Source organism: Odontesthes bonariensis, chromosome 13, assembly GCF_027942865.1.
Source record: "Odontesthes bonariensis isolate fOdoBon6 chromosome 13, fOdoBon6.hap1, whole genome shotgun sequence".
Classification (NCBI taxonomy): domain Eukaryota; kingdom Metazoa; phylum Chordata; class Actinopteri; order Atheriniformes; family Atherinopsidae; genus Odontesthes; species Odontesthes bonariensis.
The window spans coordinates 19,729,495-19,752,600 of NC_134518.1; the positions used below are offsets into that span (position 1 = coordinate 19,729,495).

General features: G+C 41.7%; 4 protein-coding genes across 33 annotated transcripts in view; all 4 read left to right on the plus strand.

Moving 5' to 3' along the window:
- LOC142397750 (protocadherin gamma-C5-like) overlaps window positions 1–23,106 on the plus strand; it is a 260,382-nt gene that overhangs the window by 164,192 nt on the left and 73,084 nt on the right. For 3 of the 30 annotated variants that reach the window (XM_075481381.1, XM_075481406.1, XM_075481424.1), the window contains exon 1: window positions 3,560–6,118. The exons of 22 other annotated variants lie outside the window; for them this stretch is intronic. In XM_075481381.1, coding sequence (XP_075337496.1) covers window positions 3,737–6,118 — 2,382 coding nt within the window. In that variant the 5' untranslated portion in view covers window positions 3,560–3,736. Of the gene's footprint in view, window positions 1–3,559; window positions 6,119–7,821; window positions 10,586–11,166; window positions 13,683–20,439; window positions 23,065–23,106 lie in introns of those variants that run through there. 5 more of the 30 variants (XM_075481408.1, XM_075481425.1, XM_075481383.1 and 2 more) reach the window with 3 other exon arrangements.
- On the plus strand, window positions 515–3,134 carry LOC142398119 (protocadherin beta-4-like). The gene is made up of 2 exons (XM_075482099.1): window positions 515–1,048; window positions 2,321–3,134. Exons 1-2 carry the CDS (start codon window positions 720–722, stop codon window positions 3,132–3,134), a joined length of 1,143 nt encoding a protein of 380 aa, XP_075338214.1. The 5' UTR covers window positions 515–719.
- Window positions 14,210–17,191, plus strand: LOC142397761 (protocadherin gamma-A2-like). The gene has a single exon (XM_075481436.1). It carries the CDS (start codon window positions 14,488–14,490, stop codon window positions 16,888–16,890), a length of 2,403 nt encoding a protein of 800 aa, XP_075337551.1. The 5' UTR covers window positions 14,210–14,487; the 3' UTR covers window positions 16,891–17,191.
- On the plus strand, window positions 17,388–20,164 carry LOC142397760 (protocadherin beta-16-like). The gene has a single exon (XM_075481434.1). It carries the CDS (start codon window positions 17,620–17,622, stop codon window positions 20,077–20,079), a length of 2,460 nt encoding a protein of 819 aa, XP_075337549.1. The 5' UTR covers window positions 17,388–17,619; the 3' UTR covers window positions 20,080–20,164.

A 23,106-nucleotide genomic window follows, 5' to 3' on the forward strand; every position in this document is an offset into this window, starting at 1 on the left:
TTGGGTGTTTAAATGTCGTCATTCTGCCTAATCGGCGCCTTTCAGCACTACAGAGAGCGTCATCCCTCCTGTGCTCGATGCATTCATATGATATTTCAGTTATTCTATACTTTCTGACACACAAATACACTCTTGACTTCACCTTTAGTTGTGTACTAGCGTGTTTCCTCGCTCCTGCTACTTTCTATGTGACCTTGATTTCACTTTCATTGATCGACTGGTTTGTTGATCGTTTACTGATTTATTCTCAAACGTGATTCCAGTAGTTACCCTTCAAGTAAAACTCACAAATAGTGGCCATATTGAGATACACCTATCTTTTTTTTTTTTTTTTTTGCTATTCCTCCATTTCAGCAATCTAACTAGAAACAAGCTCAATATTGTGATTATATTCAACACACTGAATGAATAGCCTTTCCCTGTGCAGTGTCTCGTTCTGCACTCTTAGGGACGCTGTCGACCAATGTGTCATACTTCCATTGCAGATTTCACAGCGCCTCCCTGATCCCAGATCATTTACATACGCAGGAAGAAAGGTCTACACAATGCTCTCTCCCGGTTGCTGAGAACACTATAAAACGGCATTGGATTTCAAAATATCTTCATCGCTATTTGATTTGATATTACTTCATTTTCACTCCGTCAGTCTATGGAATAAGTCTCTGACATCTGCATTTCGTTTCATTCGTCGTGAAAACTGAAAACCACCGACCGAAACAATGGGATGGCAAGTACCAGTGTTTTTCTCCACTCTCTCCCTCTTTTACGTACACGGGCAGGTCAGTTATTCTGTTCCAGAGGAAATGTCAAAAGGATCGTTCGTCGGTAACATAGCACAGGACTTAGGTTTAGACATAAAGCGGCTGAAAACCGGAAAAGCTCGCTTGCATGTTGGAAACAACGCTGAATACATTCGATTGGATAAAGAAAAGGGGCTGCTTCTCATGAAAGAAAAGATGGACAGAGAGGCGTTGTGCAAACAAGTGACACCTTGTGCTTTACATTTTCAAATGATTTTGGAAAACCCTATTGAGTTTTACCGTGTTACGTTAGAAATAACCGATATCAACGACAACGCCCCTATATTTAAGATGAATAATGTGGTATTTGAGATAAGCGAATCGGCTGCAAGAGGCTCAAAATTTATACTGGAGAAAGCATTAGATGCTGATGTTGGAATAAATGGGCTCAAAACCTACTCTCTTAATCCAACGGATAATTTTGCACTCAAACTCACTGATAACGCTGGTGGGGGGAAAGAAGTAGAGATGGTTTTGGAGAAACCTCTCGATCGGGAGAAAGATGAGCAGCTGATTCTGACATTAACGGCCGTCGACGGAGGAGAGCCTCAGCTGTCAGGGACAGTGCAAATCCACATAACTGTGTTAGATGCAAATGACAATGCTCCAGTGTTTACACAGTCAACATACAAAGGTAGTTTAATAGAAAATTCCCCAAAAGGAACTTCTTTAATGACTGTAACAGCTACCGATATAGATCAAGGAATAAATAGTTTTGTAACGTATTCCATATCAAATAACAATGATGGTATTTCGGATTTGTTTGAAATAGACGAGACAAGTGGAGAGATACGTTTGATTGGCAACGTGGATTATGAAACATCAAAACATTACCAATTAAACATCAAAGCGAAAGATCACGGTGGGCTTAGTGACTCCTGTAAAATTATATTTGATATTACAGATGTGAATGATAATAATCCAGTTATAGATTTAATGTCAACAACTCAATCCATACCTGAAGATTCCACCTTACAAACTGTTGTGGCTGTTATGCACGTGCATGATGCTGATTCAGAAAACAACGGTTTGGTTAGGTGCTTTTTGAGTAACAATGCCCCTTTTGATATTGAAAATACGTCAAATGGTTTCTATAGCATATTAACAAATAGAGAATTGGACAGAGAGAGAGCCTCTGAGTATGACATCACAGTGACCTGCTCTGATGAGGGAGTGCCCTCCCTCTCCAGCAGCGTCACTCTCACCTTACAGATCTCTGATGTGAATGACAATGCTCCTGTCTTTGAGAGGAGCTCATATGAGGCCTACATTGTAGAAAACAACACACCAGGTCTCTCTATATTCACAGTGAAAGCCACAGATGCTGACTGGAACCAAAATGCCCGTGTTTCTTATATACTGGAGGAAACCTCTGTAAACGGAGTGCCAGTCTCCTCATATGTGTCCGTTAGTGCTGATAGTGGAGTCATCCATGCAGTGCGCTCTTTTGACTACGAGCAGATCAAAAATTTCAAGTTCCACGTCAAAGCTCAGGATGGAGGCTCTCCTCCACTCAGCAGCAATGTGACTGTGAAAATACTGATCCAGGACCAGAATGATAACCCCCCTCAGGTTCTGTACCCAGTCCAGACTGGTGGCTCTGTGGTGGCTGAAATGGTGCCTCGTTCAGCAGATGTGGACTATCTGGTCACTAAAGTGGTGGCTGTTGATGTGGACTCTGGACAGAATGCCTGGCTCTCCTATAAACTGCAGAAAGCCACAGACAGGGCGCTGTTTGAAGTGGGCTCACAGAATGGAGAAATAAGAACTATCCGCCAAGTCACTGATAAAGATGCTGTGAAACAAAGACTGACTGTTATAGTGGAGGACAACGGGCAGCCCTCTCGTTCAGCTACAGTCATTGTTAACGTGGCGGTGGCGGACAGCTTCCCTGAAGTCCTGTCGGAGTTCACTGACTTTACACATGACAAGGAGTACAATGACAACCTGACTTTTTACTTAGTGTTGGCTCTGGCTGTAGTTTCCTTCCTTTTCATCACGTGTTTAGTGGTTATTATATCAGTGAAAATCTACAGATGGAGACAGTCTCGCATCCTGTATCACTCCAGCCTCCCTGTGATTCCATATTATCCACCACGTTACTCAGACACTTTGGGGACAGGGACTCTCCCTCACGTGTACAATTACGAGGTGTGCAGGACGACTGACTCCAGAAAGAGTGACTGTAAGTTCGGCACAGTTGGTAGTCAGAACGTGCTGATAATGGACCCCAGTTCTACAGGAACGATGCAGCGGATACAGAGTGAGAAGAACATCCTGGATGAACCAGAGTCTCCTTTGGAGGTTAGAAAATTTCCTCTATGTTTCTGTTAAACTGCATGTTCAGGTACGTGTCTTCTTGATGAAAACATCAATTCAGCACCTCGGACAGAGACAGTGTAGTTCCAGTGGTAACTCTCTTTCTCTTTCTCCCTCTCTGTGTTATTCCTTTACCTCTGTCTGAATGTTTTGGTTTTTTTTGGTGGTGGTGTATTTACATTTTGTGTGTCATAATTATGGTGTTAATTTTTTTAGATAAACGGCTTGTGGCTTTCAAATATTAATCATTTACGTTGTTTTTCGTACTAATTCATTCTCCGAGACTATTTCAGATTTTAATTGAGTTTACATCTCTTGCAGTTTTACTTTTTGGACTCAATGGGCCGCTGTTGATCAACGTGCTGCAGTTGTAGGCAGGGTTAGAAACTCATACTCCCAAGTCATGTTGTTACTTAGAGAAAGAAAGGGAGAGACAGTGCTGCTGACGGATATAAACTCCCGTACATGGACGCCTTTTATTCCCCCGTTTTTTTCTCTATCTCTGGATTTTATCGAAATTCATTTTACGGCTTATATCCAAACGGGATTTGTTCATTCTTATTATTGCTCTGAAATAAGACATTTTTTGTGGCACAGTGTAAACCGTGGATAGAACAATGGCACGGCAAGTATTGTTTTTCGTCTTGATCTTCTCTGTTGGTTCAGTTCTCGGACAAGTCAGCTACTCTATTCCAGAGGAAATGGCAAAAGGATCCGTTGTGGGCAATATCGCTCGGGATTTTGGTTTAGATGTAAAAAGACTAAAATCAGGTAAAGCCCGTATCTTTACCAGCGACAGCGGAGAATACGTCGAGCTCAGCAGAGAGCGAGGAGTCCTCCTTGTGAAAGAGAGAATCGACAGAGAGTCGCTATGCCGACAGACGACGCCTTGTGCTTTACATTTGCAGATTATTTTAGAAAACCCGATGGAGCTTTTCCGACTAACCGTGGAGATAACTGACATAAATGACAACAGTCCCACTTTCAAAAATGTTGAGAAACGTTTTGAAATAAGTGAATCTGCTGTTACGGGGTCTAAATTTGTGTTAGAGAGAGCAGTTGATTTGGATATTGGCAAAAATGGTCTGAAAAATTACAGCTTGAAACCTACGGATAATTTTGTACTAAAAATAGAAAGTCAGGCAGATGGAAATAAAAAGGTTGAAATGGTTTTACACAAGCCTTTAGATCGAGAAAAAGAGGAGCAGATATCGTTGTTGTTAAAAGCTGTAGATGGGGGAGATCCTCAAATGTCTGGTACTGTGAAGATTTATGTGACGGTGCTCGATGCAAACGACAACGCTCCAGTTTTTACGCAGTCGGTTTATAAGGCAGCCATAACGGAAAATTCTCAGAGAGGGACAATAGTGACAACAGTGAGTGCCTCTGATGCAGATAAAGGAACAAATGGGAAAATTTCTTATGCAGTGTCTACTACTATGGACAGTGTATCTGATATATTTACAGTCAATGAAAACGGTGAAGTAATATTAGTTGGTGAAGTGGATTTTGAAAGAGCCAAATATTACCAAATAGATATTGAAGCTAAAGACACTGGCGGTCTTTCTGATTCTACCAAGATTATAGTTGATGTTATTGATATAAATGATAATAAGCCTGTAATCAATATATTTTCTAAATCTGGGTCTATACCAGAAGACTCTCAACATAACACAGTAATAGCTATGTTTAGTGTTCTTGACCCGGATTCAAGTAAAAATGGTCAGGTAATCTGCAGAATAAATGAAAATGTACCTTTTAGAATCGTTACTTCTTCAAATGATTTCTATAGCTTGGTAACAGACATTGATTTAGACAGAGAGAGAGCCTCTGAGTATAACATCACAGTGACCTGCTCTGATGAGGGAGTACCCTCCCTCTCCAGCAGCGTCACTCTCACCTTACAGATCTCTGATGTGAATGATAACGCGCCTGTCTTTGAGAGGAGCTCATATGAGGCCTACATTGTAGAAAACAACACACCAGGTCTCTCTATATTCACAGTGAAAGCCACAGACGCTGACTGGAACCAGAATGCCCGTGTTTCTTACATACTGGAGGACTCCTCTGTTAACGGAGTGCCAGTCTCCTCATATGTGTCCGTTAGTGCTGATAGTGGAGTCATCCATGCAGTGCGCTCCTTTGACTACGAGCAGATCAAAAATTTTCAATTCCGCGTCAAAGCTCAGGATGGAGGCTCTCCTCCACTCAGCAGCAACGTGACTGTGAAAATACTGATCCAGGACCAGAACGATAACCCTCCTCAGGTTCTGTACCCAGTCCAGACTGGTGGCTCTGTGGTGGCTGAAATGGTGCCTCGTTCAGCAGATGTGGGCTATCTGGTCACTAAAGTGGTGGCTGTTGATGTGGACTCTGGACAGAATGCCTGGCTCTCCTATAAACTGCAGAAAGCCACAGACAGGGCGCTGTTTGAAGTGGGCTTACAGAATGGAGAAATAAGAACTATCCGCCAAGTCACTGATAAAGATGCTGTGAAACAAAGACTGACTGTTATAGTGGAGGACAACGGGCAGCCCTCTCGTTCAGCTACAGTCATTGTTAACGTGGCGGTGGCGGACAGCTTCCCTGAAGTGCTGTCAGAGTTCACTGACTTTACACACGACAAGGAGTACAATGACAACCTGACTTTTTACTTAGTGTTGGCTCTGGCTGTAGTCTCCTTCCTCTTCATCACGTGTTTAGTGGTTATTATATCAGTGAAAATCTACAGATGGAGACAGTCTCGCATCCTGTATCACTCCAGCCTCCCTGTGATTCCATATTATCCACCACGTTACTCGGACACTTTGGGGACAGGGACTCTCCCTCACGTGTACAATTACGAGGTGTGCAGGACGACTGACTCCAGAAAGAGTGACTGTAAGTTCGGCACAGTTGGTAGTCAGAACGTGCTGATAATGGACCCCAGTTCTACAGGAACGATGCAGCGGATACAGAGTGAGAAGAACATCCTGGATGAACCAGACTCTCCATTAGAGGTTTGAAAACTTTAAGATTAATTGACATTTGGAAGAAAACAAATCTTTGTCTGATACACTTGTGCTGTCTTGGTTATCTGCTACCTCCGTATTTTAATAGAAGCATATTTTGTAATCGCATGCATGTCATCATATTAAGTGGAATGGTCTGCAGCATCTAAAATTTTGAACTTTTATATTGCACACCCAAAATAGCTATATTTCCATATGGTTTGAAAGTGAATATACTAGAATAATTACTAAATAATAACATTTCCTCATTTAAAAACTTTCCAGTTACTAATAGACATCCAACACTTTTCGTGTGTTGTTGCTCCCTGTTTCATAAGATATATAGAGAATGAACCATGTTATTTATTACCGATTGATAGATATTTTTACCACAGCTTTTGTAATGGCTGATATGTCTACTTGCAAAGCCCATGATTAATTAATATCATACTTTAAGATATGAACAGTATGAATATGTACAAACTGAATGTTGACACCTTTTTTTTGTTTTTTGGCATAATATCTTCTTACTTTCTGCTCAAGACCATTTGCAAAGCTGCTTGATTTGGTAGAGGCAACAAAATATTTGCCTAACAGTCTATTGTTCATCCACTCAACTTTTAGATTTCATCAGTCAGACCTTAAAAGAAGATGTCTTGTGGAAGCTAAACTTCTGATTCCGCTTGCATCTATAATTCTAAACCACACAGAAAACCTTACTCACATTCATGATAGTAATTTTATCTAAGTATTCAAAGACACCTTTAGCATACCTTTTAGTACATACACTTTGTGAAGTGACTTTGGATTTTGACCTTTCATAAATTGGAAACATTTTTTCCTTATACATCTTCATCAGCAATTCCAAACCTGGTTGGCTTGATTCACTCTTTCTTCAGGGTATACGTGAAAGGTGCTTAGCAATCTGAGATTTTTTTTCTAAGTATCATTATTATTTGCAAAATGATAACCTTACTTTGTCCATCTTTTTAATTGCTATAGTTCCACTTAATTAATTCTGATTGTGTCCTACTTTTTGGTTTCATTGTTCTGAATATTGTATCACTATAACAGGTTTCACTATCCACAGATGTGTATATATACACTCCTGTGTACTTCTGTGGCACTGAACAAGAATCATAACACTTCAGATTGTGATCTCAAGGATGCAAATAAGTTTTTTCCAACTTAAGGCCTACTTATTCATTCTCAGTTGTTATTTACAATAAGGAAATGCTTTTAATAGTAAAATTTAACAGCTTGATTCTTCTCTTTACTTCAGAATTATATTTATGTGCTGCTAAAGAATGGGGATGTTTTTTTGTTTGTGCTTTTTTTTCACCCTTTTTTTCAGTGCTCAGTTATTCTTAACTAACCAAAGGTAATACAGGGAAACTTCAGTCAAATATGAAGGGAAAAAAAGTGCATTTGTTTAGCGTGTATTTGTTGAGAAGATAATAATTACCTCTCTTAACGTTTTGATTCCTATTTTTTTTTATTAATATTTTGCTAGCTTTTATTTCCAAAATATTCAGAGATGATTTAACTATTTATTATCTTAGCATTGTATCTAATTTGAAATGTCATGATAGATACAAAGTTAAACAAAAGATAGAAAAATCAACAACTAGAACTTTAAAAAAAATGTTTTCATGTCATTGTGACTGTATTATTCTATTAGATCATTACGTATGTATTATACAATTCACCTAGCAAGTTATACATTGCTCTGTAGTCACAGAAGTGTTTGAGTAATGATTTAAAGTCCTGGTTTTACTTCCTATTGAGCCTCCTACATATTGTGGGTTTTCTGCAGTGCACGAGTAAGGACTCTCAGGGCCGCTGTTGGCTAATGTAGAGTTTTTCTCCTGTATATGACGCATTAAACAGAGAAGGAAACACACATTCAGCACACAAGACTTGGTGAGGAGGACTGGAGATATCTTCACTGCGATTCATATTTGTCGGGATCGGGAAATTTATAGATTATCAACTTAAATCTGGAGCATTTTGTAAAAAAGGAAACTCGACCCTTTGGATAAAAACCGTTTTGTACTTTCAGTGTTTGGCGAGGAACAAATATCGGGCAGAACAATGGGCTGGCAAGTATTGTTTCTGTCGATCTTTTCCTTCAGCTCGGTGGTCGGCCAGGTCACCTACTCCATTCCCGAGGAAATGTCAAAAGGCTCCGTGGTTGGTAATATAGCGCAGGATTTAGGGATAGATGTGAAAAGATTGAAATCCGGTAAAGCTCGCATATATACAGAGGACAATGCAGAATACATAGAGCTGAATAAAGACAGAGGAGTCCTGCTCGTCAAAGATAGAATCGACAGAGAGGCGCTCTGCGGACAGACAACACCTTGTGCTTTACATCTACAGATTACACTGGAAGACCCGATAGAATTATATACAGTTACAGTCGAAGTTAATGATATTAATGACAATATACCAAGCTTCAAAAAGGATGAAATGAAATTTAGAATCAGTGAGTCGGCTGTGATTGGAGCAAAATTTGTGTTAGAGAGGGCTATGGATCTGGATGTTGGTGTGAATGGATTGCAGAGTTATTCCCTAAAACCTACAGACAACTTTCAATTAAAACTTCACAACCAACAAGACGGGAGTAAAAAGGTGGAGATGGTTTTGCAAAAGCATCTGGACAGAGAGGCACAAGAGCATATATCTTTAACTCTCACTGCTGCTGATGGCGGCGAGCCTCGGCTGTCGGGGACAATGCGAGTGGAAATCTCTGTGCTCGACGCTAATGATAATGCCCCAGTGTTTACGCAGGAAGTCTATAAGGTTACTATCACGGAGACTGCTCCAAAAGGTGCAATTTTGAGTACTGTTAGGGCTGTAGATGCAGATGAAGGTTCCAATGGAAAAGTGCTGTATTCAATAACAAATACGTTAGATGATGTCCCTGTGATGTTTCACATTGCGGAAGACAGCGGCATTGCAACCTTAACTGGGAAACTGGATTATGAAAAGGCACAGATGTATGAAATACACGTACAAGCTAGTGATGATGGAGGACTGACGGATTCGTGTAAGATTATTGTTGAGGTGACGGATACAAACGATAACCATCCATCTATTAATATAATGTCTAAAACAAATTCAATATCCGAAAATGCAAAACCAGGCACCGTGGTAACTATATTTAATGTTCAAGATCCCGACTCTAGAGAAAATGGTAAAGTTGCCTGTAATATCGAAGAACATTTCCCTTTTTTGATTAAAGCAACTTCGAAAAAAATCTTTAGCTTGTTGACAGAGAGTGATTTAGACAGAGAGATAGCCTCTGAGTATAACATCACAGTGACCTGTTCTGATGAGGGAGTGCCCTCCCTCTCCAGCAGCGTCACTCTCACCTTACAGATCTCTGATGTGAATGACAACGCGCCTGTCTTTGAGAGGAGTTCATATGAGGCCTATATTGTAGAAAACAACACACCAGGTCTCTCTATATTCACAGTGAAAGCCACTGACGCTGACTGGAACCAGAATGCTCGTGTTTCTTACATACTGGAGGACTCCTCTGTTAACGGAGTGCCAGTCTCCTCATATGTGTCCGTTAGTGCTGATAGTGGAGTCATCCATGCAGTGCGCCCCTTTGACTACGAGCAGATCAAAGATTTCCAGTTCCGCGTCAAAGCTCAGGATGGAGGCTCTCCTCCACTCAACAGCAATGTGACTGTGAAAATACTGATCCAGGACCAGAACGATAACCCCCCTCAGGTTCTGTACCCAGTCCAGACTGGTGGCTCTGTGGTGGCTGAAATGGTGCCTCGTTCAGCAGATGTGGGCTATCTGGTCACTAAAGTGGTGGCTGTTGATGTGGACTCTGGACAGAATGCCTGGCTCTCCTATAAACTGCAGAAAGCCACAGGCAGGGCGCTGTTTGAGGTGGGCTTACAGAATGGAGAAATAAGAACTATCCGCCAAGTCACTGATAAAGATGCTGTGAAACAAAGACTGACTGTTATAGTGGAGGACAACGGGCAGCCCTCTCGTTCAGCTACAGTCATTGTTAACGTGGCGGTGGCGGACAGCTTCCCAGAAGTGCTGTCGGAGTTCACTGACTTTACACACGACAAGGAGTACAATGACAACCTGACTTTTTACTTAGTGTTGGCTCTGGCTGTAGTCTCCTTCCTCTTCATCACGTGTTTAGTGGTTATTATATCAGTGAAAATCTACAGATGGAGACAGTCTCGCATCCTGTATCACTCCAGCCTCCCTGTGATTCCATATTATCCACCACGTTACTCAGACACTTTGGGGACAGGGACTCTCCCTCACGTGTACAATTACGAGGTGTGCAGGACGACTGACTCCAGAAAGAGTGACTGTAAGTTCGGCACAGTTGGTAGTCAGAACGTGCTGATAATGGACCCCAGTTCTACAGGAACGATGCAGCGGATACAGAGTGAGAAGAACATCCTGGATGAACCAGACTCTCCTCTTGAGGTTAGAAATCTTTAACTTTCACTTTACTGACACTCATTTGATCTTTTTTAAGATGTAGCTTCCATCGAGGTTCCAAAAGAGTTAATTTATGGGGGGTGAAAAGAATATTGAAAAAGAACGAGTCTCTTCCATTCAGCACTATGGACAGAGACACTTACCACGACTAAATTCAGCTTGTACTAATGTATGTGTGCTGCATTCATACTTTTTTTGGCTTCGTCTCTTCAAATAACTCCAGTTAAATTAAGACACTTTGTTGTCATAGATACATGATTAAAATGGTCACATTGGTCGTTCAGTAATTATCAAAGAATACAGGATGATATATGCAGATATGTTGAAACGACCAATGTGCTCAGCTTTCAGATCGGGCTTTGTTAGATTGGGACATTACACATAACTTGTGCTCTCTCATACTGATTGTTGTAATTTTTTACTTCAACTCAAAGGGTCGCTGTTGGCAAGCATGTTCCTGTTCAACTGGATGCTATTTTTTTCAAATCTCTTTCTGTGCACTGCCCCTTCCTATATATATTTTAGACAGGGCAAGATAAATCAGTCCGCCTTCATCGGGAGATTGGTATAACTGAATACATCTTTTACGTCTCATGCTTGCAGTGGGACCGAGTGTTTCTTTACCTTTACACTGCCTTCATCAGGAATATTTGCGTTTTTTAGTCCTGTGGGGAAGGAATTGAAGTCGGACAGAACAATGAGACGGCAAGTGCTGTGTTTTCTCCCGTTCCTACTTGTGCGCTACGTGTTCGGTCAGGTCAGCTACACGATCCCCGAAGAAATGTCCAAAGGCTCTGTAGTTGGAAACATAGCTCATGATTTGGGTTTAGATCTTAAAAGGCTGAAATCGGGTAAAGCTCGTGTCTACACTGGAGGCAGTGCAGAATACATCGGGCTGAATAAAGAAAAGGGAGTTCTCCTTGTCAAAGAGAAAATAGACAGAGAGGCTTTGTGTGGAGAGACGACACCGTGTGCTTTACATTTCCAGTTAATTCTGGAAAATCCTATGGAACTGTTTCGTGTAACAGTGGAGATTACTGACATAAACGACAATACCCCCAGTTTTACAAATAGAGAAAAACGATTTGAAATTAGCGAATCCGCTGTAGTAGGTTCGAAATTCATCTTGGAGAAAGCAATGGATGCGGACATTGGAATAAATGGCTTACAACAGTACTTACTTATGCCAACTGATAACTTTGTATTAAAACTAGAAAATCAAGCAGACGGAAGTAAAAAGGTAGAGATGGTTTTACAGAAGCCTCTGGATCGAGAGAAGCAGGAATATATGTCACTGCTGTTAACCGCTGTAGATGGGGGTGAGCCGCAGATGTCAGGGACTATGCAGATAATTGTTAATGTATTAGATGCAAATGACAACGCTCCGACATTTGCAAAATCGTTGTACAGAGCCAAAATACTGGAAAATTCTCCCAAGGGCACCAGTGTAACGACTGTGAGTGCATCTGATAAGGACATTGGCTTGAACGGAAAAATATCATATCTGATATCTACAAGCAAACGACTTTTGTCTGAACTGTTCCATATCAATTCCGAAACTGGTGAAATTATTCTCGTTGGTGAAATAGATTACGAAAAGGCAAATGCTTATCAAATGGATATTGAAGTCGTAGATAGCGGTGGGCTATCTGATTCAACAAAGGTAATGGTTGATGTTATTGATATTAATGACAACAGTCCTCAAATAAACATTGTTTCTAAATCAGAGTCCATATCAGAGGACTCGCCAACAAATACTGTTATTGCTATGTTAAGCATAAACGATCCAGACTCGGAGAATAACGGAAATGTTTATTGTAATATGGATAATGGCATTCCCTTCATAATTCAAACTACGTCAAATGGATTTTACACCTTAGTTACACAGATTGCTTTAGACAGAGAGATCGCTTCTAAGTATAACATCACAGTGACCTGCTCTGATGAGGGAGTGCCCTCCCTCTCCAGCAGCGTCACTCTCACCTTACAGATCTCTGATGTGAATGACAACGCGCCTGTCTTTGAGAGGAGCTCATATGAGGCCTACATTGTAGAAAACAACACACCAGGTCTCTCTATATTCACAGTGAGAGCCAGAGACCCTGACTGGAACCAGAATGCCCGTGTTTCTTACATACTGGAGGACTCCTCGGTTAACGGAGTGCCAGTCTCCTCATATGTGTCCGTTAGTGCTGATAGTGGAGTCATCCATGCAGTGCGCTCTTTTGACTACGAGCAGATCAAAGATTTCAAGTTCCACGTCAAAGCTCAGGATGGAGGCTCTCCTCCACTCAGCAGTAATGCAACTGTGAAAATACTGATCCAGGACCAGAATGATAACCCTCCTCAGGTTCTGTACCCAGTCCAGACTGGTGGCTCTCTGGTGGCTGAAATGGTGCCTCGTTCAGCAGATGTGGGCTATCTGGTCACTAAAGTGGTGGCTGTTGATGTGGACTCTGGACAGAATGCCTGGCTCTCCTATAAACTGCAGAAAGCCACAGACAGGGCGCTGTTTGAAGTGGGCTTACAGAATGGAGAAATAAGAACTATCCGCCAAGTCACCGATAAAGATGCTGTGAAGCAAAGACTGACTGTTATAGTGGAGGACAACGGGCAGCCCTCTCGTTCAGCTACAGTCATTGTTAACGTGGCGGTGGCGGACAGCTTCCCTGAAGTGCTGTCGGAGTTCACTGACTTTACACACGACAAGGAGTACAATGACAACCTGACTTTTTACTTAGTGTTGGCTCTGGCTGTAGTCTCCTTCCTCTTCATCACGTGTTTAGTGGTTATAATATCAGTGAAAATCTACAGATGGAGACAGTCTCGCATCCTGTATCACTCCAACCTCCCTGTGATTCCATATTATCCACCACGTTACTCAGACACTTTGGGGGCAGGGACTCTCCCTCACGTGTATAATTACGAAGTGTGCAGGACGACTGACTCCAGAAAGAGTGACTGTAAGTTCGGCACAGTTGGTAGTCAGAACGTGCTGATAATGGACCCCAGTTCTACAGGAACGATGCAGCGGATACAGAGTGAGAAGAACATCCTGGATGAACCAGACTCTCCGCTCGAGGTTAGTTGTTTGAGCTAAAGTTACTCGTGAAATATTCTAATTATAATGTAACTGAAAGTGATGCGCTGAACATCGCGTCAGAAAACACAAGTCTGCAGTCAGCACCATGGATAGAGGCACCGACACTGATGTTCTGAATGAACGATCTATCTATCTATCTATCTATCTATCTATCTATCTATCTATCTATCTATCTATCTATCTATCTATCTATCTATCTATCTATCTATCTATCTATCTATCTATCTATCTATCTATCTATCTATCTATCTATCTATCGAGTATTCATTAGTGACGTGATTATATTTTAAATTAATTATTCATACATATATCAACATAACCATATCCCCTTCAAATGGTGTGACATGAAATGCAGTGTATTATTAAGAATTTCACCGTATCATTTAAGTTCAGTATGACCTCCTTTCTAACTTTTATGTAATTTATTTCATTGGGATAATTTTCCTGCTTCATATAAAACTGTATTCCGTCATGTTCAATGCTATTTTACAGAGTGATTCCTGTAGTTCATTATTGTGTACTCTTAGGGCCGCTGTTGGCCAGGGTGTTGCTATTTTACAGCAGATTTAAAGCAAACCCTCCCCATCATTATGATACCGTAGAAAGACGGACATGGTGTTAAAACGTGGGAGTGCTCTTAAAGACTGATCGTGCTTCAATCTACCTTTTTTTTTTTTGTTTTACCCATGACGATGATTATGGAATAACAGCAGTTTCTCATTGAATATGATGGACATCGTATAACTGTGAAGCTTTATTCGTCCTTTTGAATTTCACGAGGAAAATGTCGATCCAAACAATGAGATGGCAAGTGTTGTTTTCTTTTGTCCTTCATATCAGTGCAGTGCTTGGCCAAGTCAGCTACTCCGTCCCCGAGGAGATGCCGAGCGGCAATGTAGTCGGCAACATCGCTCTTGATTTGGGTTTAGATATAAAACGGCTAAAATCTGGTCGTGCCCGTGTTTATGCAGGCGATAGTGCTGGATACATCGAGCTAAATAAAGAACGCGGCGTCCTTCTAATCAAAGACAGAATAGACAGAGAAGCCATATGCCGACAGACAACGCCTTGTGCATTACATTTCCAGATCATTTTGGAGAACCCCATGGAGTTTAACAGTGTCACGGTCGAGATTACAGATATTAATGACAATCCTCCTACCTTTGAAAAGGAGGAAGTCCGTTTTAAAATAAGTGAATCTGCTGTAATCGGAGGAAAATTTGTATTAGACAGAGCAATAGATCTAGATGTCGGAAAAAATGGTCTTCTAAGATATGAACTGACACCTACTGATAATTTTGTTCTTAAACGGGACAATCACGGTGATGGAACGGAAAAGACTGAAATGATTTTACAGAAGCCTCTTGACAGAGAAAAGGAAGAGTTCATAGCTTTAGTTTTAACAGCATTTGACGGAGGAGACCCGCAAATGTCAGGAACTATTCGGATTTTCATAACGGTGCTAGATGCTAATGACAACGCGCCTGTTTTTACACAGTCGACCTACACAGCCACTGTTTTTGAAAATGTAGATGAAGGAACGGTTATCACCAGCGTTAGTGCTTCAGATGCAGATGACGGTGCAAATGGTAGAATAAAGTATTCAATAACCAACAGTTTAGATCAAGCTCATACACTGTTTCGGATAAACGAAGACAGTGGAGAAATTAAAATAATCGGAAGTATTGATTATGAAAATGCACGTAATTACCGCATCAACATACGTGCAAGTGATGATGGTGGACTTACAGATTCATGTAAAGTGATAGTTGAAGTGGTCGATATGAACGACAACAAACCAACGATTGATGTAATGTCAAAATCCAATGTGATATCTGAGTATTCTAAACTAAATACTGTTGTAGCAATGATGAACGTTCAAGACCCAGATTCAAATGAAAATGGTAAAGTTAACTGTTTTATCAATGAAAATACCCCTTTGACTATTTTGTCTACTTCTAATAACTTCTATAGCTTAGTAACAGACAGTGAATTAGACAGAGAGAAAGCTTCTGAGTATAATATCACAGTGACCTGCTCTGATGAGGGAATGCCCTCCCTCTCCAGCAGCGTCACTCTCACCTTACAGATTTCTGATGTGAATGACAACGCGCCTGTCTTTGAGAGGAGCTCATATGAGGCCTACATTGTAGAAAACAACACACCAGGTCTCTCTATATTCACAGTGAAAGCCACAGACGCTGACTGGAACCAGAATGCCCGTGTTTCTTACATACTGGAGGACTCCTCTGTTAACGGAGTGCCAGTCTCCTCATATGTGTCCGTTAGTGCTGATAGTGGAGTCATCCATGCAGTGCGCTCTTTTGACTACGAGCAGATCAAAGATTTCAAGTTCCACGTCAAAGCTCAGGATGGAGGCTCTCCTCCACTCAGCAGTAATGTAACTGTGAAAATATTGATCCAGGACCAGAACGATAACCCCCCTCAGGTTCTGTACCCAGTCCAGACTGGTGGCTCTGTGGTGGCTGAAATGGTGCCTCGTTCAGCAGATGTGGGCTATCTGGTCACTAAAGTGGTGGCTGTTGATGTGGACTCTGGACAGAATGCCTGGCTCTCCTATAAACTGAAGAAAGCGACAGACAGGGCGCTGTTTGAAGTGGGCTTACAGAATGGAGAAATAAGAACTATCCGTCAAGTCACCGATAAAGATGCTGTGAAACAAAGACTGACTGTTATAGTGGAGGACAACGGGCAGCCCTCTCGTTCAGCTACAGTCATTGTTAACGTGGCGGTGGCGGACAGCTTCCCTGAAGTGCTGTCGGAGTTCACTGACTTTACACACGACAAGGAGTACAATGACAACCTGACTTTTTACTTAGTGTTGGCTCTGGCTGTAGTCTCCTTCCTCTTCATCACGTGTTTAGTGGTTATTATATCAGTGAAAATCTACAGATGGAGACAGTCTCGCATCCTGTATCACTCCAACCTCCCTGTGATTCCATATTATCCACCACGTTACTCAGACACTTTGGGGGCAGGGACTCTCCCTCACGTGTATAATTACGAAGTGTGCAGGACGACTGACTCCAGAAAGAGTGACTGTAAGTTCGGCACAGTTGGTAGTCAGAACGTGCTGATAATGGACCCCAGTTCTACAGGAACGATGCAGCGGATACAGAGTGAGAAGAACATCCTGGATGAACCAGACTCTCCTCTAGAGGTTTGACTTTCATACTGACATTGAATATTTAATGTTTTTATCACAAAAAAATTATAGTTTTAAATGTCTTTATTTATCAATATGTATAAAGGTCCATCTTTTTTTCATTTGATGTGCTTTAGCAAATTTCTATTTTTCGAAGGACACTTTGTGGGTTTAGTTCCTGCTTTTGCTCTTTGGAGCTGTCTTCCTGACAGTTAAGGGGATTTAATTTATTTGCGGTCTTGTCGCATGTTTTCGATACAATTTATTTTGCATTTATTTATTTGGCTAAATCTGTATTGAAACACTTGCATGGTAAAGACAGACCAAGATCTTACAGGGATTTTCCAAAGGTGATTGACTATTTACTAGTTTTCCAACCATATGGCCGATAATTGTAAAACATAATGATTATGTATATATGTGTGTGTGTGAGTGTGTGTGTGTGTGTGTGTATGTATGTTTGTTTGTTTGTTTGTTTGTCTAAAGTTTATTCACAGTGACCATCGTATTTATGTCAGTTATTGCTTTTTGATGTTTTAACAGAAAGGGCCGCTGTTGGCCAGTGTGTGGCAGTCTTACATAGGGCTTGTAAATGTACCTCCCCTTTAGAATCGTATCTGATAGACAATAAAGCAGACACACTTCGACTGCCGTCGTATTCACGGATAAGTGTTCACGGAAATCGACAGCTGATTTTTTGTTTGTTGGATTTGTCTTTGGAATACCGTCTAATTTTTCAAAATTCTTAACATGGATTGCTACTTGGAGTACCTCGACAACACAATGAGACGGCAAGTGCTGTTGTTCCTCTGGTTTCTCTGTATCACATCAGTGTGCGGGCAGGTCAGCTACTCAATTCCCGAGGAAATGGAGAAAGGTGCAATCGTTTGTAATGTAGCTCAGGATTTAGGTTTAGATCATAAAAGGCTCAAATCGGGCAAAGCTCGCCTTCATTCGGGAGACAGTGCAGAATATATCGAGCTGAACAGAGACATGGGTGTCCTCCTTATCAAAGAGAGAATAGACAGAGAGACGTTGTGTGGAGAAATAACGCCCTGTGCTTTACATTTACAGATGATTCTAGAAAATCCGATGGAACTGTTCCGAATAACAATAGAGATTACAGATATTAACGATAATGCTCCTAGTTTTTCATCAAGCGAAAAACGTTTTGAAATCAGCGAGTCAGCTGTTATCGGGTCTAAATTTGTATTGGCGAAAGCAATAGATGCTGATATCGGTACAAATGGTCTCCAAAGCTATTTGCTCAAGCCAACACACAACTTTGCTCTGAAACTAGAAAATCAAGCAGATGGAAGTAAAAAGGTAGAAATGGTTCTACAAAAGCCTTTAGATAGAGAGCAAGAGGAACGTATATCACTTATATTGACTGCTTTGGATGGTGGACAGCCGCGTATGTCAGGCACAATGCAGATTACTGTTAATGTGTTGGATGCCAATGACAATGCACCAGTTTTCACAAAAACAGTATACAAGGCAACATTAAGGGAGAACTCCCAACGGGGAACTAGTGTTATAACCGTGACTGCATCTGACAAAGACAGAGGCTCAAACGGAGAAATATCATATGCTATTTCAAATTTAGAGGCTCGTTTCCTCGATCTATTTCAGATTGATAGACAAACTGGAGAGGTTGTCTTGATCGGTGAAATAGACTATGAAAAAGCAAAACTATTGCAGATAGATGTAGAGGCGACAGATAAAGGAGGTCTCTCTGATTCTAGTAAGATTCTAGTTGATATAATTGATGTGAATGACAATAGCCCTCAGTTAAAAATACTCTCTAATTCAGACGCCATTTCAGAGGACTCTCCTGAGAATACGGTAATTGCTATGTTAAGCGTAAATGATCCGGACTCTGAGAAAAATGGGGAGATAAAGTGTCACATCAATGACGAAATTCCATTTAAAATACAAAACACAATGAATGGATTTTATAGTTTAGTTACAGAGGTAGCTTTAGATAGAGAAGTGTCGCCACAATATAACATCACGGTGACCTGTTCTGATGAGGGAGTGCCCTCCCTCTCCAGCAGCGTCACTCTCACCTTACAGATCTCTGATGTGAATGACAACGCACCTGACTTTGAGAGGAGCTCATATGAGGCCTACATTGTAGAAAACAACACACCAGGTCTCTCTATATTCACAGTGAAAGCCACAGATGCTGACTGGAACCAAAATGCCCGTGTTTCTTATATACTGGAGGACTCCTCAGTTAACGGAGTGCCAGTCTCCTCATATGTGTCCGTTAGTGCTGATAGTGGAGTCATCCATGCAGTGCGCTCCTTTGACTACGAGCAGATCAAAGATTTCCAGTTCCACGTCAAAGCTCAGGATGGAGGCTCTCCTCCACTCAGCAGCAACGTGACTGTGAAAATTCTGATCCAGGACCAGAATGATAACCCCCCTCAGGTTCTGTACCCAGTCCAGACTGGTGGCTCTGTGGTGGCTGAAATGGTGCCTCGTTCAGCAGATGTGGGCTATCTGGTCACTAAAGTGGTGGCTGTTGATGTGGACTCTGGACAGAATGCCTGGCTCTCCTATAAACTGCAGAAAGCCACAGACAGGGCGCTGTTTGAAGTGGGCTCACAGAATGGAGAAATAAGAACTATCCGCCAAGTCACTGATAAAGATGCTGTGAAACAAAGACTGACTGTTATAGTGGAGGACAACGGGCAGCCCTCTCGTTCAGCTACAGTCATTGTTAACGTGGCGGTGGCGGACAGCTTCCCTGAAGTGCTGTCGGAGTTCACTGACTTTACACACGACAAGGAGTACAATGACAACCTGACTTTTTACTTAGTGTTGGCTCTGGCTGTAGTTTCCTTTCTCTTCATCACGTGTTTAGTGGTTATTATATCAGTGAAAATCTACAGATGGAGACAGTCTCGCATCCTGTATCACTCCAGCCTCCCTGTGATTCCATATTATCCACCACGTTACTCAGACACTTTGGGGACAGGGACTCTCCCTCACGTGTACAATTACGAGGTGTGCAGGACAACTGACTCCAGAAAGAGTGACTGTAAGTTCGGCACAGTTGGTAGTCAGAACGTGCTGATAATGGACCCCAGTTCTACAGGAACGATGCAGCGGATACAGAGTGAGAAGAACATCCTGGATGAACCAGACTCTCCTCTAGAGGTTAGTCGTATGGGATTGGGTGATGTTGCCTGTTTTCGATGATTGGCTTAATTCAGCTTCCTTTTCAACACCTTGGACAGCGACAAATAGAGCACATTTATGCATTCTAAATATATAATCATCTGATTATAATGGTCCTTTGTTCATTCATAAATGGGAAATTATTTCTACCCTGCATATTCACCTTTAATTCTTTCTATATGTTTTGTTTAACATTTTTTTTTATTCCAGTTTTATGTTACTGGATTCCTATATCTTTTTTAAATTAAAATTGCAGATAGATGTTATGATAGGTGTTATGTTCTTATTTTTTTCAGAATTTACATGTCGTTATGGCTGTGTCCTGATGTACTTTCACAATTTGAACTCATCGGGCCGCTGTTGCCCAGTGTTTTGAAGTTCTGAGTTGCTTTTGTAACACGACATCCCAGTTAGTCCTCCTGACATGTTACAGAGAAGAACTCACATACAGAAGCAGACATCGGAGATCAGATTTATCCATGGGCAGCTCAAGATGGAATTATATTTTCGTTTTTTTGGATTAAAACCTTCTTCTGCTTAAATTTTTTAATTTTCCCTTCATAGGATTTTACTCATAAAACCTAGTAAATCACGGCAGCTGGTGTGGCAGCAGCATCAAACAGAACAATGAAACGGCAAGTACTGGTAATCTCTATTCTCTGCCTCAGTTATGCGATCTGCCAGGTTACCTATTCAGTTCCAGAAGAAATGCCAAAAGGTTCTTTGATCGGCAATATAGCACAGGATTTAGGTTTAGATGTAAAACGTCTTCGATCAGGCAAAGCTCGTCTTTACACCGGAGACAGCGCTCAATTTATCGAACTGAATAGAGAGAGAGGAGTCCTCGTCATAAAAGAAAAAATAGACCGTGAAGCACTCTGCAGACAGACAACGCCTTGCGCTTTACATTTCCAAATCACACTTGAGAGCCCACTGGAATTATTCCCCGTAACCGTTGAAATTACTGACATCAATGATAACGCTCCGGTATTTCAAAAGGACGAGAGAGTGTTTGAAATAAGCGAGTCTGCAGTCATCGGCTCTAAGTTTATGTTAGAGAAAGCGATTGACCACGACATTGGACTGAATGGTCTTCAGAGATACACTCTCAAACCCAGTGACAATTTTGTGCTAAAATCTCATGATCAGTCTGATGGCAGCAAAAAGGTAGAAATGATTTTACAAAAACAACTGGACCGAGAGACACAAGAACACATATCCTTAGTATTAATGGCGGAGGATGGAGGAGAACCCCAAATGACGGGAACAATGAAAATTTACGTTACTGTACTAGATGCAAACGACAACGCACCTGTTTTTAGCAAAGCTGTTTACAAAGCAAGCATTTCTGAAAATTCAGTAATAGGCACACTTGTTACAAAGGTGACTGCTTCTGATGCAGACAAAGGATCAAATGGAAAGGTGACATACACCATCCAAAATAGCATGGATACAGTTTCAAAGCTGTTTCACATAAACAGTGAGGGTGATGTCATACTAGGTGGACCAATGGACTATGAAAAAGAAAAAACGTACAACCTCGATATAGAAGCAATCGATCAAGGCGGGCTCTCTGACTCCAGTAAGATCATAATTGATGTAGTTGACATAAACGACAATAGCCCTACTGTAAATATGATATCAGCTTCAGGCTCAGTACCAGAAGATGCGGCCCTCAAGACAGTCATAGCGTTAATGAGTGTAAATGACCCAGATTCTGAAAATAACGGCAAGGTTAATTGTGTGAAAAATGAAAATATCCCATTTGAAATTAGATTTACATCCAATAATTTTTATAGCTTAGTAACAGACAGTGAATTAGACAGAGAGAGAGCCTCTGCGTATAACATCACAGTGACCTGTTCTGATGAGGGAGTGCCCTCCCTTTCCAGCAGCGTCACTCTCACCTTACAGATCTCTGATGTGAATGACAACGCGCCTGTCTTCGAGAGGAGCTCATATGAGGCCTACATTGTAGAAAACAACACACCAGGTCTCTCTATATTCTCAGTGAAAGCCAGAGATGCTGACTGGAACCAGAATGCTCGTGTTTCTTATATATTGGAGGACTCATCTTTTAACGGAGTGCCAGCCTCCTCATATGTGTCCGTTAGTGCTGATAGTGGAGTCATCCATGCAGTGCGCTCTTTTGACTACGAGCAGATCAAAGATTTCCAGTTCCGTGTAAAAGCTCAGGATGGAGGCTCTCCTCCACTCAGCAGCAATGTGACTGTGAAAATACTGATCCAGGACCAGAACGATAACCCCCCTCAGGTTCTGTACCCAGTCCAGACTGGTGGCTCTGTGGTGGCTGAAATGGTGCCTCGTTCAGCAGATGTGGGCTATCTGGTCACTAAAGTGGTGGCTGTTGATGTGGACTCTGGACAGAATGCCTGGCTCTCCTATAAACTGCAGAAAGCCACAGACAGGGCGCTGTTTGAAGTGGGCTTACAGAATGGAGAAATAAGAACTATCCGCCAAGTCACTGATAAAGATGCTGTGAAACAAAGACTGACTGTTATAGTGGAGGACAACGGGCAGCCCTCTCGTTCAGCTACAGTCATTGTTAACGTGGCGGTGGCGGACAGCTTCCCTGAAGTGCTGTCGGAGTTCACTGACTTTACACACGACAAGGAGTACAATGACAACCTGACTTTTTACTTAGTGTTGGCTCTGGCTGTAGTCTCCTTCCTCTTCATCACGTGTTTAGTGGTTATTATATCAGTGAAAATCTACAGATGGAGACAGTCTCGCATCCTGTATCACTCCAGCCTCCCTGTGATTCCATATTATCCACCACGTTACTCAGACACTTTGGGGACAGGGACTCTCCCTCACGTGTACAATTACGAGGTGTGCAGGACGACTGACTCCAGAAAGAGTGACTGTAAGTTCGGCACAGTTGGTAGTCAGAACGTGCTGATAATGGACCCCAGTTTTACAGGAACGATGCAGCGGATACAGAGTGAGAAGAACATCCTGGATGAACCAGACTCTCCTCTCGAGGTTAGAGTGTTCCAAGAAAAGCTTTTACTCCTTTGCTTTTTT